General features: G+C 46.8%; 1 protein-coding gene across 1 annotated transcript; it reads right to left on the bottom strand.

The window, feature by feature from the left end:
- Nucleotides 1–595: 595 nt before the first annotated feature.
- Nucleotides 596–13040, bottom strand: SERPINC1 (serpin family C member 1; the record flags this gene model as incomplete). The annotated part of the gene is made up of 7 exons (XM_081299111.1): nucleotides 596–772; nucleotides 2954–3018; nucleotides 4239–4629; nucleotides 6558–6695; nucleotides 7526–7741; nucleotides 10721–11090; nucleotides 13000–13040. 7 exons carry the CDS (start codon nucleotides 13038–13040, stop codon nucleotides 596–598), a joined length of 1398 nt encoding a protein of 465 aa, XP_081155237.1.
- Nucleotides 13041–16476: the final 3436 nt, after the last annotated feature.

Genomic DNA, 16476 nt, shown 5'->3' with positions numbered 1-16476 from the left:
ATTTGTTTATGTTTTTGGAAGTTTTTAATGTGATGGGAATATTGAGAATTCCAGTTAGCCCTACCTTTTTTTTTTTTTTTTTGTACTAGGGAGTGAACCCAGGGATGCTTAACCATTGAGCCACATCCCCTAACCCTTTTGAGACAGGGTCTCACTAAGTTGTTTAGGGCCTCACTAAATTGCTGAGGCTGGCTTTGAACTTGTGATCCTCCTGCCTCAGCCACCCCAGCTACTGGGGTTACAGGCATGTGCCCATCTTAGTCCTTCTTAAATTTTATTTTAAGACAGGGTCTGGTTAAGTGCCCAGGCTGGCCTGGAACTTGCAGTTCTCCTGCCCCAGCTTCCAAGCCACTGGGATTGCAGGTGTGAGCCACGGTGCCTCCTCTTTCATTTTCTTGACCTAAGATTGTTCAAGGGGGAGAGAACAGTTGAAAGCATCATTTTACCAAATGCCCCAGTAGCCTCTCTTTTTCCTTCCCTTGTCTTCATTTCAGGTAGCAAAGTCCTTTCACAACTGTGAGATGGGAGTAGTTGTATTTATTTTTACTTCTATTCACAAACCAAAATAGGAAGAGGCTCAAAGAATACTAATACTTTAGTGAACACAAGGGTTGGCTACTCTCCCCATGAAGATAATAGTGTTCAGAACAACTTCCCTTATAAGAACAAGGAAGGGCCTGTTGGCCTTGAAGGTCACCCTGTTGGGGTTCAGCGAACGGCCGGCGATGCTGACAACAGTGCTTGCTGCTGCTTCGCTGCCTTCCTCGTTCACCTGTAAGTCACACAGGAAACACAACTGCTGTATTAGCTGCTCTGTGGCTCTCCAAGGCTGGGGCCTCATTCGCAGATGGGCAGTTCCTCGAAAGGCTGTTTGTCTTCCAGTGGTAAAGAATGGGTCAGAGCAAGCTCCCTCCAGAACCCTACTTCTACTCAAATTCTTTTATTTTTTTTTTAAGGTACTGGGGATTAAACCCAGGGGCACTCTAAGTATTTTACTTAGAGACAGGGTCTCACTGAGTTGCTTAGCACCTCACTTTTATTGAGGATGGCTTTGAACTCTTGATCCTCCTGACTCAGCCTCCCAAGCTGCTGGGATTACAGGTGTGCGCCACCACCGCACCTGGCTCTACTCATTCTTTGACCCAGTAAATGTAATGCACTTGTGTACATCCATCCAAGCCTTGCAAGAGTTCTCATGCTCCCCTGAGCCAGAAGTCTGAATGTACACAATGATTCCGGCATCATTGAACATGGTGTCACAAGGTTATTTTGTACTAACTGCCGAAGGAAAGTCTGACCCAAGGTCAGAGCCGCAGATGTAACTACCCCAAACCGCTACTCAGGACTCAGCTTATGAACAGGGTCCTCTGGCTGGATAAGATGGGTTTTTCTTGAAGTAACAGACAAAGCTATTTGAACTTGGCTGATAAACAGAATCGCTACATCTAGAAGGACATCAGAAAATGCTTCCTGACTACCCAGAATATCACTAGCTTTGTCCCTGTAGAGAACTTCAGGTCCCTGAGTTTTGTGGTCCTGGTTAATGATGTTTTCCCCTCTCCTGTCTTCCTTCCACCTTCTTCCTTACCCTCTGTCTCTCCACAGTATCTTTTCATGCTCATTCTGGTACTAAATTTAATAGCAGACTAGAGCTTTTACCAACAGGTTCAGATCTTTCAGTCTGCAGACTTCCTCCTGTCCCTTGAGCCACTTCCCTCACAACTAAACCTTTCCTACTGAGCTTGAGCCTTGGAACCATGTTTACTGGCATCACACTCTGCACCTTTTTCTTTGACCACAACCATTTTTTTTTCTTTTTGCCACCAGGGATTGAAATCAAGGGCCCTCAACCACTGAGCCCCATCCCCAGCCCTATTTGGTATTTTATATAGAGACCAGGGTCTCACTGAGTTGCTTAGAGCCTCACTTTTGCTGGGGGTGGCTTTGAACTCTCAATCCTCCAGCCTCTGCCTCCCAAGCCACTGGGATTATAGGCATGTGCCACCATGCCTGGGACAACCTCCTTTCTTCACAGCTTCCTCAGTCCTGGGAACATCTCGAACATTGGTCCATCTCCTTTGCCTTACAGTCTGGCTTCCATGAAGAAAGGTCTACGCTGGTAAATCCCAAATCTGATTGTACATCACAATCCCCTAAGAGTTTGTAAATAAACAGATTTTCAAACCCCATCTCAGAATCTCCAATAGTGAAGAGTCCCAGATGACTAACACTGTTGGTCCACAGTTTACCCTCTGAGCACCAGAAGCTCCGTAAGTGATACAGAGCAATCGTTCTGTCTATGGAGGCCTCTCTTGGGGGAGCGTAAGTTAAACAGTATTTGACTGTCTTCCTCGGTAAGGGACTTCTCACACCTCAACATGGCAGTATGCATATTAATCTCTCAAGAAAAGGGTACACACTTATTTGTCCACCTAACTTTTCATTTCCTGCAATGTAGTCTAGTGCTCCCATTCTCCAGAACACTCTTCAGGACCGATCCACACCGGTACAATTAGGCATGTTCTGTCCAAACTCAGCAAAAGGTAACTGCATTCACTTTCAATCTTCTTGCTAGATACTTTCTGTTTTCTTAAAATTCCTCTTGGTTCTCCTCCTCCTCCTCCTCCTCATCCTCTGAAGTCCTTCTCAGTGGCCTTTGATCGTTCCTTTTCCTGTGTAACCCTCCCCTAAATGTTTGTGTCCCTGTGTCCTGTGTGACCTGCTATGTGGAGTGGGGAGAGGAGGCTGGGACAGCCCCATCATGAGGGTTTCGGAGGAGGGTCGTATTGCAGGAGACCTCACAGAGGAGAGGACTACAGGTTTGGGTTGAGGTGCTAGAAGTTGCCCCCTCCACTCCTGTGTCCAGTTGTCCTAGCATCTAGGCCATAAGGGCTAGTGCAGCAAGACTGCCAGTTACATGAGATACAGAAAACCGCACTGGAAGGGAACTCACCTCAAGAAAGGCCTTGTGGAATGCATCTGAAACATAGAGGTCATTCCGGCCATCTGCAACAATACCTAGGAGGAAGTCCAGAGAAGTTTCTATGAAATGGGAGGAAGTTGACTTCAACGCACAGACAGGAATTCAGTTGGAATTAAGAGGTCCTTTGGGATTTTTTTTGAAAAATAGAAATCCTGGGCCTTCACTTAATAATACCTCCACAGTGAATATGTGTTAAAAATAATAGAGTACTTTGGGCTTGTTCAGCCTGGCTCTTGTGGATCTAACCTCAACCATCAGCTCTTTGGAGTGGGTGGGAAAAGGTGGAGTTTTTGTTTGTTTCCTTGCTACTGGGAATTGAACCCAGGGGGCTCTACCACTGAGCTATATCTCCAGCCTTTTTAATTTTTTAAATATTTTTTTAATTGTAGATAGACACACAATATCTTATTTTTATGTAGTGCTGAGGATCAAACCCAGTGCCTCATACATGTGAGGCAAGCGCTCCATCACTGACCTATAGCCCCAGGCCCTTTTTTAATTTTCATTTTAAAATAAAGTCCCCCTAAGTTGCTAAGGCTGGCCTCAAACTTGCTTCAGTCTCCTGAGTAGCTGGGATTATAGTGTGCATCCCCACGCTCAGAAGGATTTTGTTTTTTGAAAAAGGTCCTCACCTACTTTGTAGGAATAGCTTTCTTTTCCATCTAGCCACATTTTTAAGAGGTGGGTTGACCTTCAGAACTAGTTTATAGATGTCAGCCCAGTAAAGATAAATCCAATGACCTATAACATCTTATAGACCTTTTTTTTTTTTTTTTTTTTTTTTTTTTTTTTTACTGGGGATTGAACCTAAGGGTGCTTTACCACTGAGATCTCCAGCCCTTTTTATTTTTTTATTTTGAGACAGGGTCTCACTAAGTTGACAAGGCTGGCCTCCGTCAGACACTTGCCATCCTCCCGCCTCAGCCTCCGGAGTCACTGATATTACAGGCATGTGCTTCTTCACCTGGCTTCTAATTCCTTTTTGAGTTCTTCTCCACTTGGTTCCATCTCCTCTGTAAGATACAGATTCATAGGGTACTAGTGCTAACTGGACCAGTGGCAATACAAGAGCAAATTTCCCCTTTCATAGAAGAAACTGAGGCCTCAAAAGAGGAAGGACTTTCCACAGTTAGCAGAGAGCTGGTATCAGAATCTAGGTGTCCTCACCCGTGGCTTTGTTCTGCTCTTTCTTCAACTCTTTCCCTTGCTCAAACCACCTTGGGACAGAGAGGAGGAAACTTCCTCCTGTACCAACCTGGGAGCCTGGACTTCTCAGGGGTGAACAGATCAACAAGACCCATGTCTTGCAGCTGCTCCTTCAAACTGAAGTTGTCCTCAATGCGGAAGCGGGGCACATGGGCCACCAGCATCATCTCTGACAACTCATCCAGCCACTCCTGCAGGACTTCAGGGGTGAGTTCCTGCTCCACCTTGGCCAAGCTCTTCTCAGGCCTGGGCAGGATGAGCACCATGGTGATATCATCTCCTTTGAAAGGCAACTCAAGCACCTGGGTGCCTTCTGCCACACGCCGGTACCGGAACTTGCCCTCCTGGTACATCATAGATGCTAAGCATGTCTTCCCATCAGCCATGTAGAACGGCTCCTTCCTTGTGTTCTCAGGGCTGAACTTTGACTTCCACAGCCCCTGGAAGAAGGCGCCAGGTGAGATGGTCACAAAGCAAGAACAAAAACATTCATAGAAGAATATTTATTGAAATGAGAAATATCTTATTACACTAATATATGTAAGTGTAATTATTAGGAAAAATACTGAAGGAGCAGGCATGAAAAGATTAATAAAAACTGTATTGCAGTGATGGAATTATAAATGGGTTTTGTTCTGTATACCTTCCTATATTTCTCAAAATTTCAGCAGTGACTGTTACTTTTATAATCCAGAAAAATAAAAGCTAAAATCAAGAATAACCTAGAAACTTCCTCTCAAGTTCACGAGTTTTTTTGTTTTGTTTTGTTTTGTTTTTTAATATTTATTTTTTAGTTCTCGGCGGACACAACATCTTTGTTGGTATGTGGTGCTGAGGATCGAACCCGGGCCCCACGCATGCCAGGCGAGCGCGCTACCGCTTGAGCCACATCCCCAGCCCAAGTTCACGAGTTTAATCCAAGTTGCCCTTTTAAAAATATATATATTTTTAGTCGAACATAGTTCCTCACACATGCTGGGCAAGTGGTCGGCCCTGAGCCCCAGCCCAGCCCTCAAGTTGTCTTTTGCTCTCTGCCTTCCACCAGCCTCATTCTGCAGGGCTAACCTCTGAAGCTCTGGCTCTGCGCCTGACAAGGAGAGGCCAGACAGAAAACCGAGGGTTGGCCTGGTGGCACCGAGGCAGGGGCTGGGTTCTGACTGACTTCCTGCACCATTCCTTGTCACTTTTTGGCTCTTACCTCTTGGGACAAGTCATTTAACTCTGAGTGACGGCTTCTCTGGGTGAGGTCAGCAGCTGGTGACGGCTAATATTTATAAAATGCTTCCTGTGTACAGTGGGGCATCCAGATACTACTTCATGCAACTTACGTGGATTGATTTTTCAGTCTTCTCCGTTACCCCGTGAGGTAAGTGTGTCATTGTCATCACCTTATAGATGCCAGAATTTCCAGAGGAGATTCCTGGTGGCCCTCACAAATTCACACACTAGGAAGAGTCAGGATTTGAAACTCATCTATATAAGTGACTCAAGTTCTCTTTTTTGGTGTTGTATCAAAAGGGCTACCAAGCTCTGTTTTCTTTCTTGGATTCCCACTATCTTTAAAAACTACTGAACTCTTGGGGAAAGAGAAGAGGAGGCAAACAAATGGTAAATTGTTCTGTAAACTGTAAGGGGTGAGCTACTACACTATGGAAAGGCCCTCAACTCTATTCTTGGGGAGGGGGAACCCAAGAGACAGTGTGACTGGCAACAGCAATGACCGACTCAACCCCTTGGGCCTCCTGGAGGAAGGAGGGGAGGATGCATATGGAGCATGTCCCAGAATGAACAGTACGCCACAACTCAACTTCTGCTGGTGGGCCTCTTGAAAGCCAGGGATCTGTTTGTTTGCACTATCCTCTTGCTTCTCCTTCTAAATGGAATCAATTATGAAGTCCTTGGAACTCTTGACTCCGAGGAAGACAAGGCCATCTACATGGTCAAATAACTAGGCCTCTGCTAAGTCTGAGGTGAGCCTGGCACATAGAGATTCAGAAACTTCAGGCAGAGGAGCTGAGTCTCTGTACAAACCACTCCAGACAATCTTGTCACTGAGAATTGTCAACAGATGCTGTCATTTTGTTCCAGATTTCAAGTGGAGTCAACTGGATGACAGAAAGTATCACATGTGGGGTTTGTGAGTGTGTGTACTCTGCCCCAAGCTTAGGGATACGACTGAGCCTCCTGGACCTCAGCCCAGCCGCCATGGTCCTAAAAGTTCTATGCTCTCAGCAAATTTATGTCTGCCCAGACCACACCTGGACTGTTTCACAGAAGGGAAATGTCTACATGTGCCCAACAGTGTGAAAGAGGGCGAGCAGAAGAGGAAGAGGAAGTCCCTGGGGGCCCCCAGGTCCATTTTGAGTACCTTGAAGTAAATGGTGTTGACCAGCACCAGAACAGTGAGCTCATTGATGGCGTCCCTGGGAATGACGTCAGTGATCCGGCCTTCAGTCTTATTGGCTACCCATTTGTTGATGGTCACTCTGGCCTGCTCTGCATTTTCCTAAGGAGAACAGAAAACAAACCTGTGCTGTTCAGTTGCTTGTCCGTAGTCACGTGAAACATTTCATTTTGCTCATCATCTCTCTGCCCTCTCCCACCATTTGGTTTAGAAGCGTCACTTTTCCCCAAACTGAGCAAATCTCATTCATCTAATGCAGTGCCACCAAATTTCCATACAGCTAATTAATCTATAAGAAAGAACAAAAAGAAACAGGAAGAAAAAAAGAAACAGAAAAAAAGAAGAGAGTCTGGGAAAAAAGATAAAATATCTTTTCTGACTTGGGAAAACCTGAACCCACAAAAGCAGAGTTTCCAAACACGCATCCTGTGGGAAGCAGGGAGTTGTGGCAGGCTGAGAGGACAGGGAGGAGGAAAGCCCGGCTGGCAAATCAGTTGGAGAAATGCCAGTGTATTTCTTTGTTGCAGAACTCCTCAGAACACTTAACAGCTTCTATGCTTCATGAATTTTTGAGAATGTGAAATGAGCATCATATACCATTTTATTTGACCATGGTAATTGTTTATATTAAATAGGTCTCTTATAGGACTAGCATCTCCAGAACAGCCTTTGGTATGTGTTTGAACATAGTGATGCAAATGAAGAATCCATGATTTATGCAAGTTTTTCAGAGCAACCTCTACAACCTAGGTATGGGTACCATTGATTTCTGAGGATGTATCAAGTAGGAATATGTATCCCCGGGGGTATGGACTTGTACCATCCTCCACCAGTCTTCAGCCTGCAGAGTTAATTTGGACCCTGTTTTTCTACCTCCTCAGTTTCTGAGTGGAGAGGAAAAACTCAGGTTAGAGAGGACACCTACACCTCACCTTGAAGTCCAAGGGCTGCAGCTTGGCTCCATAGACCACCTCACTGATATCCTGGTAGGTCTCATTGAAGGTCAGAGATTTGTCTCCAAAGAGGCGGTTAGCTGAGACCAATGTGGAAGATTTGTTGGCTTTTCGATAGAGTCGGCAGTTCAGTTTGGCAAAGAAGAAGTGGACCTGATCAGATGTTTTCTCAGAGATGGTGTCAAACTTAAAAACCTAGAGAAGGAAGAGAAGATGCTGGGTTTGTAGGGCAGCCTCGGTGACAAGGTGGTGAGCACAGCGGGGACCTCAGTGTCAGCTCCTCCAAGCTCAGCGCTGGCATGGCATGCGTGCTCAACTCATGTTTCTAAAATGAATACATGGATAAAAGAAGTCTAAAGGGCAGGAAGGACAAAGGGAAAGACGGAGACTGGGTGCCACCTACACTCTCTAAAGGGCACCCACCAACACGAGACGCTTTCTCACTGGAATGGGAAGGTCCTCTTGATGATGCTGGACAGGGAGACATGGACACAAGACCACGTCTCCGCTCGTAACAGACACTGTCGTGGCATCCTCGGGGTCAGCAGCTCCTGGGGGCTCTGGGATACTGGTTGTGTGAGGGTGAGAAAGGAAGAGACTCCACAGCGAGGGAATAAATGGGCCCATAATAAAAGAGTCTCCAAGTTGAAAAGGACTCACAGGTCGCCGTGCCAGTCAGAACCACAGAGTTGTCAGACACCCGTCCTACCTTCACCATCCCCAGGCGAAACGGTGAGGCTGCTCTTCCCCTCCCAGCCGTGCGTCCTCAGGTGACAAAGGCCTGCTGCCTTCATCCTTTGACTGTGGTTTACCTGATTTGGTCCAGTATGCCCCCACTTTTTTCTTTTTAAAGATTGTGCTTTGGGCTGGGGTTGTGGCTCAGTGGTAGAGCGCTCGCCTCGCACGTGCAAGACCCTGGGTTCGATCCTCAGCACCACATAAAAATAAATAAGTGAAATAAAGGTACTGTGTCCAACTACAACTAAAAAAAAATATTAAAAAAAAAAAGAGTTTCTCTTCTCTAGAGAGATAGAGCTCAACCATACTTCTCTAATACATGGCATCTTGTCTTGGAAGATCTTGTAGAAAGGAGGGCCCGAAGGACATGCTAGGTTTGGAAACGGTGTTCTGTTTCTTTTCCCAGCACTAGGGATCAAACCCAGGGCCGTGTGCATTGCTAGGCAAGTGACCTCCAACTGAAGCCACACCCCTAGACCTTGTTTCTGGTCTTACAGGAAAGATCAGATTTAAACTCTCACCGGGGGCGAGAGACAGTGGTATGTGGAAGTGCTTTGAGACCAACACCAGTGTATGCAGAGCAACTGAGAAGGCGGTAGTATGGGTCCTAACAGTTTCTGCCAGGTGGGCTCTCCTGTGCTCCCAGCCATTCAGGAGCCTGAGGCAGGAGCATCCCAAGTTCTAGGCCAGCCTCAGAAACCTAGTGAGACTCTCAACAACTCAGCAAGACCCTGCCTTGAAACAAAAAAAAATAAAAAGAGCTGGGGATGTAGCTCGTGGTAAAGCACCCCTGGGTTCAATCCCTGGTACAAAAAAAAAGTTTCTAGCCCAGGTGCAGTGGCCATGCCTATAATCCCAGTTACTTGGGAGGGTGTGGCAAGAGGATTGTGAGTTCAAGGTCAGCCTGGGCAGCAAGATCCTATCTTAAAATTAAAAAGGATTGGGGATGTAGCTGAGTGGTAGAGTGCCCACTATAACAAAAATAAGTAAATAAATAAGCATTGAGAGTACCTAACAGCGAAAGGATAGTCTCTTCAATAAGTCTCTTTTGTGTGTTGGGTAACACACACACACAAAATAAATTAGAAGGGCTGGAGGTGGAATTCTGATGTACAGTGCTTTCTTGGCACACGTGAGGTGCTGGGTTCAATCCCCTCTACGACAAAAAATGAGAAAAGAAAAAGAAAAAAGAGAATAGAAAGAAAGAAGGGGTGGAGGGAGGTGGGGAGAGAGAGAAGAGAAAACCTGAAGAAAGCCAGCCAGGCACTATGGAGGGATTAAGGACCTAGTGTTCCATCTACGACCTCTTATACTGGTATCATTGGCTACTTAATTTATGGCATTTCTTATCTTTTCCCACTTCCCTCCCACAAAAAAAAAAAAAAAAAAAAGCAGGATGGGGAGACTAAGTCACTGACATGAAATGATTAGTTTTTCCCAGAGCAAGAAAAAGCTCTCACATCCTTGGCTTCCCTGGCACCAGATCTCAAGGTAAAATCCAAGGTCCTTTTTTGTTTTTTCTTGGTACTGGGGATTGAACCCAGGGGCACTTTACCACTGAGCTACATCCCCAGCCCCAACACTAAGTTTCTTGGGGTCTCACTAAGTTGCTGAGGCTGTAATCCTCCTGCCTCAGCCTCCCAAGTCACTGGGATTACACACTTGTGCTTTGTGCCTGGCAATCCTCGAGTCTTCACCCACAGAGCACGTGTGCCCGAGTTCCGCTCCCATACCAAGACAGGGACTGAGAGTCTACACCTCCAGGCACGTTGTCTGGCACAGAGATAGTGCTGAATAAACACATAACTATGATCAAATGAGTGAGTAAATATATAATGAAAGAATGACTAAAAAGAGAAGTTTTAAGAAACACAGGGCTACACCCATTTAAAAACACCCTAAAGAGGGCTGGGGTTGTAGCTCAGTGGTAGTGTGCTTGCCTAGCGTGAAACGTTGGGTTTGATTCTCAGCACTACATACACATACAAATAAATAAAGTAAAGGAACATTAACAACTTTTTTTTAAAAGGGAGTACGATTGGATGAGCATATTTAGGAGCCAACCTTAAAAAAAAAACACCCTAAAAGAGGAAACTCGGATTTATAAAGCGGTCATCCAGGTAGTAATTCTCAGTGACTCAGGAGGCTGAAGCAGGAGGATGGCAAATTTAAGACCACCCTGGGCAACTCAGTGAGGCCCTGTCTCAAAAATAAAAAATTAGCAGACTGGAGATTCAGCTTAGTGGTAGAGAGCACCTGTCTAGCATATGCTCTGGGTTCCATCTGCAGTACCAAAAAAAAAATAATAATAATAATAATAATCATGACACATGAAGTAGTGATTCAAAGGAAATAATCTGAAATGAGGTCCCTATGTATTGGTAAACCAAAAGATGCTCCCAGCAAAGAAGCTGAAGAGAGAGCTCCGGGTTGTACCTCCATGAGCTGCTTGAGGGTGTCGTTACAAGCACCCAGCTTGGTCATAGCAAAAGCTGTGGAGATACTCAGGGGCGACAGGAAAATGTTGTCGTTGTCATTCTTGGAGTCTGCCAGGTGCTGATAGAAGGTGGTGGCAAAGCGGGAATTGGCCTTGGACAGCTCCCAGACCCGCCGGTTGGTGGCCTCGGGGATCTTCTGCTCCAAGCCCTCATCCTCAGGCGCTTTTTTCTCTGGGGAGCGGTAAATGCACATGGGATTCACGGGAATGTCCCGGGGCTTGGCTGTGCAGATGTCCTCCACAGGATTCCCTTGGCAGGCCACACAGCCCCAGAGGCCAATGAGCAGCAAGCAGAGAAGACACGCTTTCCTGAGAGGGGACAGAAGGCTGAGTTAAGTAGGCTGGGCAGCCCCACCCCACTGGCCACCAGGGCTCTGCCCAGGAAAGCTGAGGAGGGCGGCCCGCTCGCTCGGGTGGCCAGGAGGAGGCCAGGCCTCCAGCTGGGCACAAGCCCAGACTCCTCACAAGCGGAAGGCCCCTGCCTGGACGTGGTCCTGCTGTTTGACGTTCATTAGAATCAGCTGGGTTCATTAGAATCATGCTGGGGGTGGGGGCTTTGGGTTAAGGAAGAGTTAGGGAAGTAAGGGAGCCACTTGGCCAGGCTGCTGCGGGAAGCTCTCCCAGATGGAGCGAGATTTCCTGGATCATGAAGGATGTTTAGGATTTAGAACAGAAGGGGTGAGAAAGATTGAGTGGAACCAAGGCTCCGCCCTCCCACTGAGCCCCAGTCCCACTGCTTGGGACACAGGCCCACCTGGAAGTCCTGCAGGTTCCTGTGAAGTAGGACCCGCCAGAGCGTCATTCTCACGGCACACCTTGTTTCCCTTCCTCAGCTCAGGTCAGGGAATGGGACCCCTTTCTTCCACCCTCCTTCTTTAGTTAGACCCCAGAGTTGATTAATTCTGCTTCCTTTTCCTCTCACCAACCGCTGCCCCTGCCGTAACTCAGACCCTCAACCTCTTGTTTGTTCTTCCCGTGCTGCAGTCTGAACCCTGGGCCTTGTGCAGGCCTGGCAAGCGCTCTGCCACTCACCTACAGCCCAGCTCTTTTTTTCAAATTTTGTTTTGAGACAGGGTCTCACCAGATTGCCCAGGTTGGCCTTAGACTTGGTGATCCCCTCCTGCCTGAGCCTCCCAAATGGTTGGGGTCAGGCCTTCATCTTTTTTTTTTCTTTGCTTGAAAATTTTAATAGTTTTCAACAGGAGATCACTAGATATAAATGAAGCCAATCTCGGTTTTTAGAAAATGAAGCAGTAGAATTGTCAGAGAGAGAGAGAGAGAGAGAGAGAATTGGAACACCCAATAAAACAGACCAAGCGATCACATCTCTGTAATATTTCTATAGATAAGACGGAGCTAGGACTTCCTCAGGGGGGCTTGGGGTCCCTGGATCTATAGAAGGGACTCTGTATCTGGGGACTGAGGCTCCTCACTCCTCCTGTAGAAAAAGACAGGCAGCAATACAGAGAGCCCACTGAGGTGGTCTGCTGGGCAAGCAGGGGGCTGAGTCAGAGCTGCTGAGGGACATCTATCTTTTTGCGTGGTTGGAGGCCAACCCTGCAGCTCTGAAGAAAGAGGTGCACCGTGGAAGAGAGGTGGAGGAAGGCAGGGTGGGGAATCTGCCATCCATCTCCCGACTCCATTGCCCTCCGCTTCCCATGTTGTCCTTCAGCATATTTGGAAATACAAATGGAAGCTGGAGGGGCCTTGGAGCTGTGTTAAGCGTAAAGAAAAACCATGATGAACTGAGTCACCGCTTCACTTCCAGCCTCCCGTGACAACCCAGATCAAGAAGGGACTGCGTGTGGCATGGGGGTGGGGGTGTCTCGCTGTGAAAAGGGACAGGACTTCAGCCATTGAGTCAAAGGTCAGTGAGACCTCGGGCAGTGGGAACGGAGTGGAAGGAGGAGCAGGGAGGAAGCCAGGAGGTCCTCCAGGCCTCAGTCTGCCCCCGTTCACACGCAGGCAGCCTGGGCAGTCCCCTCCAGCGTCCAGTTCTGCAATCTGCAAGGCATCTTTGCACAAAGGAAGGCACCTCCTGGTGTCTTGGGCTGATCCGGGTGTGGCTTAGGGAAGTGCCTTACCCCGGGAGGGCTGCGATGCTCCTGCCATGACATCTCTTAACAGGTCCCTAAGTACAAGCCAGGCCTGGTCCTCTCGAGGTGTGGCAGGTGGAAAGCCAGTGAGAGCATGCAAAGGGCAAGCGCGCCCCTCTTACCTTTCCCCAGCAGCTGCAGTTCCTGTCCCAACGGACCCCATGACCACTGATCCCCGAGGGCGGGCTAGTGGAGATGGTGTGGTCTGAGGCAATCCCTCTGAAAACTGGTTCTTTCCTCTAAATCTGACTCAGGTTCCAGAGGCCAGGGTGGGGGAGGGAGCTGGATCGGAGGGGAGGACTGAGGTCAAAGACTGATGACCAGTTCCCTGGGTTAAGCAAGCATAGGTCCTGGTGTTTAATCAATAGAGAAGCTGAAGTCCAGTCAGCCTAGGGAAGGTAAGACCCACCTTTCCTGTCCACAGTCCCTCACACTCCTCTCCATCTTTATAGAAGAGGAAAAAAACATGTTTATGAATACAAACTTGGTTAGGAAATACCTGATTCAGGAGAACCTTGTAGGGATTTTTTTTAAAATTTTACTTTATTTATTTTTTTTTGCTGGTTATTTAGTTCAGGGAGTAAGAATAGGTGAACTAACTACCAAGTTGGATGTCAGAAACTTCTAGACCTCTGCCTGTTCAGTACAATATCCCCTCTCTCATGGTTTGGGGGTTGGATACTGTCTGAATAGAGAGGGAAAGCGAAACGAGCTGCAGGTCTCTGGCCAGAGCCAGGACACACGTTGGCCAGATGGGCCTGTTCCACACTCAGCCCTGAAGCCATGGGAGGGAGACACCAACACAGGAGCTTCAGGTGCAGCCAAGAGTTTCTCTGAAGAGTAAGGAGCTGGTTGGGAGCACTTAGCAAAATGGTATTGGGGATTGGGAGGTAGAGTGTGGGGCAGCCGAAAATTTTAATAGTTTCCAACAGGAGGTCACTAGCTATAGATGAAGATAATCTCTGAATAGGGGAACCCAGTTCAGTGTCTGCAGGTGGAAAAGAAGATTTAGTTTTCTGTTTCTCTTCCTCCTCCTCCTTTTTCAGTTTTACACCACTGGGGCTGGCACCTGGGGCACTCTACCACTGAGCTACATCCCCAGCCCTTGTTATTTTGTTTGAGTATTGTGAGACAAGGTTTCACCAAGTTGCCTGGTTGGCCTGGAACTTGTGACTCTCCTGCCTCAGCCTCCTGGGTAGTTGGGATTACAGATGTGCACCATTGCTCCTGGCTAAATAACACACTTCAAGAGTTTATACTGTTTTTCATCATATTTTCACCTGCTAATTTAAGCCACCCTCAATGACGTTTTGCAAGATTTTGTTGTTGTTACGGGGGATTGAACTCAGGGGCACTCAACAACTGAGCCGCATCCCCAGCCCTTCTTTGTATTTTATTTAGAGACATGGTCTGACCGAGTTGCTGAGGCTGACTTGAACTTGAGGTCCTCCTGCCTCAGCCTTCTGAGCTGCTGGGATTACAGGTATGTACCACCATGCCAGGCTTTACAACTTTTTAAGCAGCTTGCCTTCCCTTCCTTGTAATTTGTTTCCTCAAAAAGGGTTCTCACAAAGGCATTAGAATTAAAAGAGATAAAGTCAGACAACACACTGTTGTCAGGCTGTGACAAAATAGGACTTTCCTTCCATTACTGTTGGAGTACAAACTGCTATAAATCTTTGAAGGGAAATTTGGAAATATCAAAATTACGAATGCACTTGTCCTTTGAGCTGGAATTTCACTGCAGGAAATTCATGCTACAGACACGCTCGCCTGGGTGTAAACAAGATCACCGATTGTAACCTGCTTCAACATAGCAAAAGATTGGAAATAACTTCCATCTACAAGGGATTATTTTTATAATAACTAATGACAACTATTTATTTTCAAGGAAATATTTAGGGAACTAACTTCTAAATAAACCAAACACCACAATGGAAAACCACACATCGTCAGAAAGAATGAGGGAGCTGTCTACTGCCACGGGAGCGTCTCTGGAATAAAGCAGTGGGGAAAGCCAGGCAGTGTTCACAGTGGTGCTCCCGTTGCAACAAAGGTGAAGGTGACAGGGTGAGGTGGGCAGGAAGGGGCAGGGTAGGACTCATCAGTATGGACCTTTGAATTTATTTCCTGTTTTGAACATGTCGATGTGTCACCTGTGCTGAAAGGTCTTGACTTGCTGGACATCAAGACTGTGGGTGCCATGTGGAGAGGCAGCCCAGGGCAGGGTGAAGGCAATAGCAGCACAGGGAGGACCTGCAGGCTGAGCCCCTGACTGGTGACAGGAAGAATAGGGGAACCCAGCTCAGTGTCAGCAGGAAGAAAAGAAGATTTCAGGTGCCCTTCCGGCAAAACAATCTCTGTTGACTGTATGGTATTTAACCGTTGTCTATGATTTAACCATTACTTTGTTAGGTATTAGTTTAGGTCAAACTCTTTTGAGTATTTAGCAATGATATTACAATGATAGGTGCTATTTTATTTTTAAGGTAGCACTGGGGATTGAACCCAGGGGCCCTCAGTTGCTGAGCTAGCTTCATCCACGCCCCGCCCCCCCCTTTTTTTGCAGTAGGGTCTTGCTATGTTGTTGATGCTGGCCTCAAACTTGCTATCCCCCTGCTTCAGCCTCCCAAGTAGCTTTGAATACAAGTATGTGCCACCATGCTTGGCTGACAGGTGCTATTTTAAAGCACATATCAGTATCTATGCTAAATGCCTCACATACATTGCCTTCTAAAGCTCTCTTATGAGCTCTACCAGGAAGATATTACGATGCCCGGCTTACAGATGAGAAACTGCTGTTTGCTAGGTTTATTACTTGCCCTAAATCACAAAGTTAACAGAGCTGTGGGACTATTTTTCTCTGTTATGAGTGGAAACCAGGTTGGAAGGAGTACAGTCTCCCTGGGCTCTGCTGTTGGGGGTTGGTTTGAGGAGCCATGAAGAAAAAAGAATGAGAACTTGGTCACCCTCATGTCCAGAGTTTCTTTCAAGGTCAGTGAGACCTCTTTCCTAGTCTGCCACCTGCCTCAGTGTAACTCCTGTGAGTAGGTCATTTAGCTGGTCCTTGCCATTTGCCTCATATTCTGGGCCGATGTATTATTTTCTTTGGATCCCAGAGTAAGCCCTTGTCAAGACCAGAGCCAAACTCCTCCTGTGGTTACTGAGTAACTCTAAGCTCAACTCTTCCATGGAAATTTGGCAGAACATCTGGCACAAAAAAATGAAGAAGAGTCTCCAGCCCCCCTGGGTTTCCAGTTTATTAGGTGATGACATTTTAATTAAGATGATTTAAAGTCAATCAAAATAAAGCCTGCATTATCATTTGACAGCTTTTAGCTGAGACTCAAAGCATCTCACTGGAATTTGTCCCTGTTCTCACAACAGTGAGAAAGTTCAGTTTGGGTTTCAGGGAAATCAAATTAAGACAGTAAATATTTATTGAACACACTCAGTGCACAGCACGGGGCCTTGAGTGTACCAGGTACTCAGTAAACATTGGTGTTTGAAGAAATTCAGATCCAGAATGTCCTATTAACAGAAAATGCTTTAAATTCCTCCAGAATGGAAAGTTCAAATTATTGAATCAGGTTTAAAAA

Source organism: Spermophilus citellus (genome assembly GCF_964194105.1).
Source record: "Spermophilus citellus genome assembly, chromosome: 6".
NCBI classification, from domain to species: Eukaryota; Metazoa; Chordata; class Mammalia; order Rodentia; family Sciuridae; genus Spermophilus; species Spermophilus citellus.
Note: the sequence above shows the minus strand (reverse complement) of the source record. Positions and strands in the feature narration are given on the sequence as shown.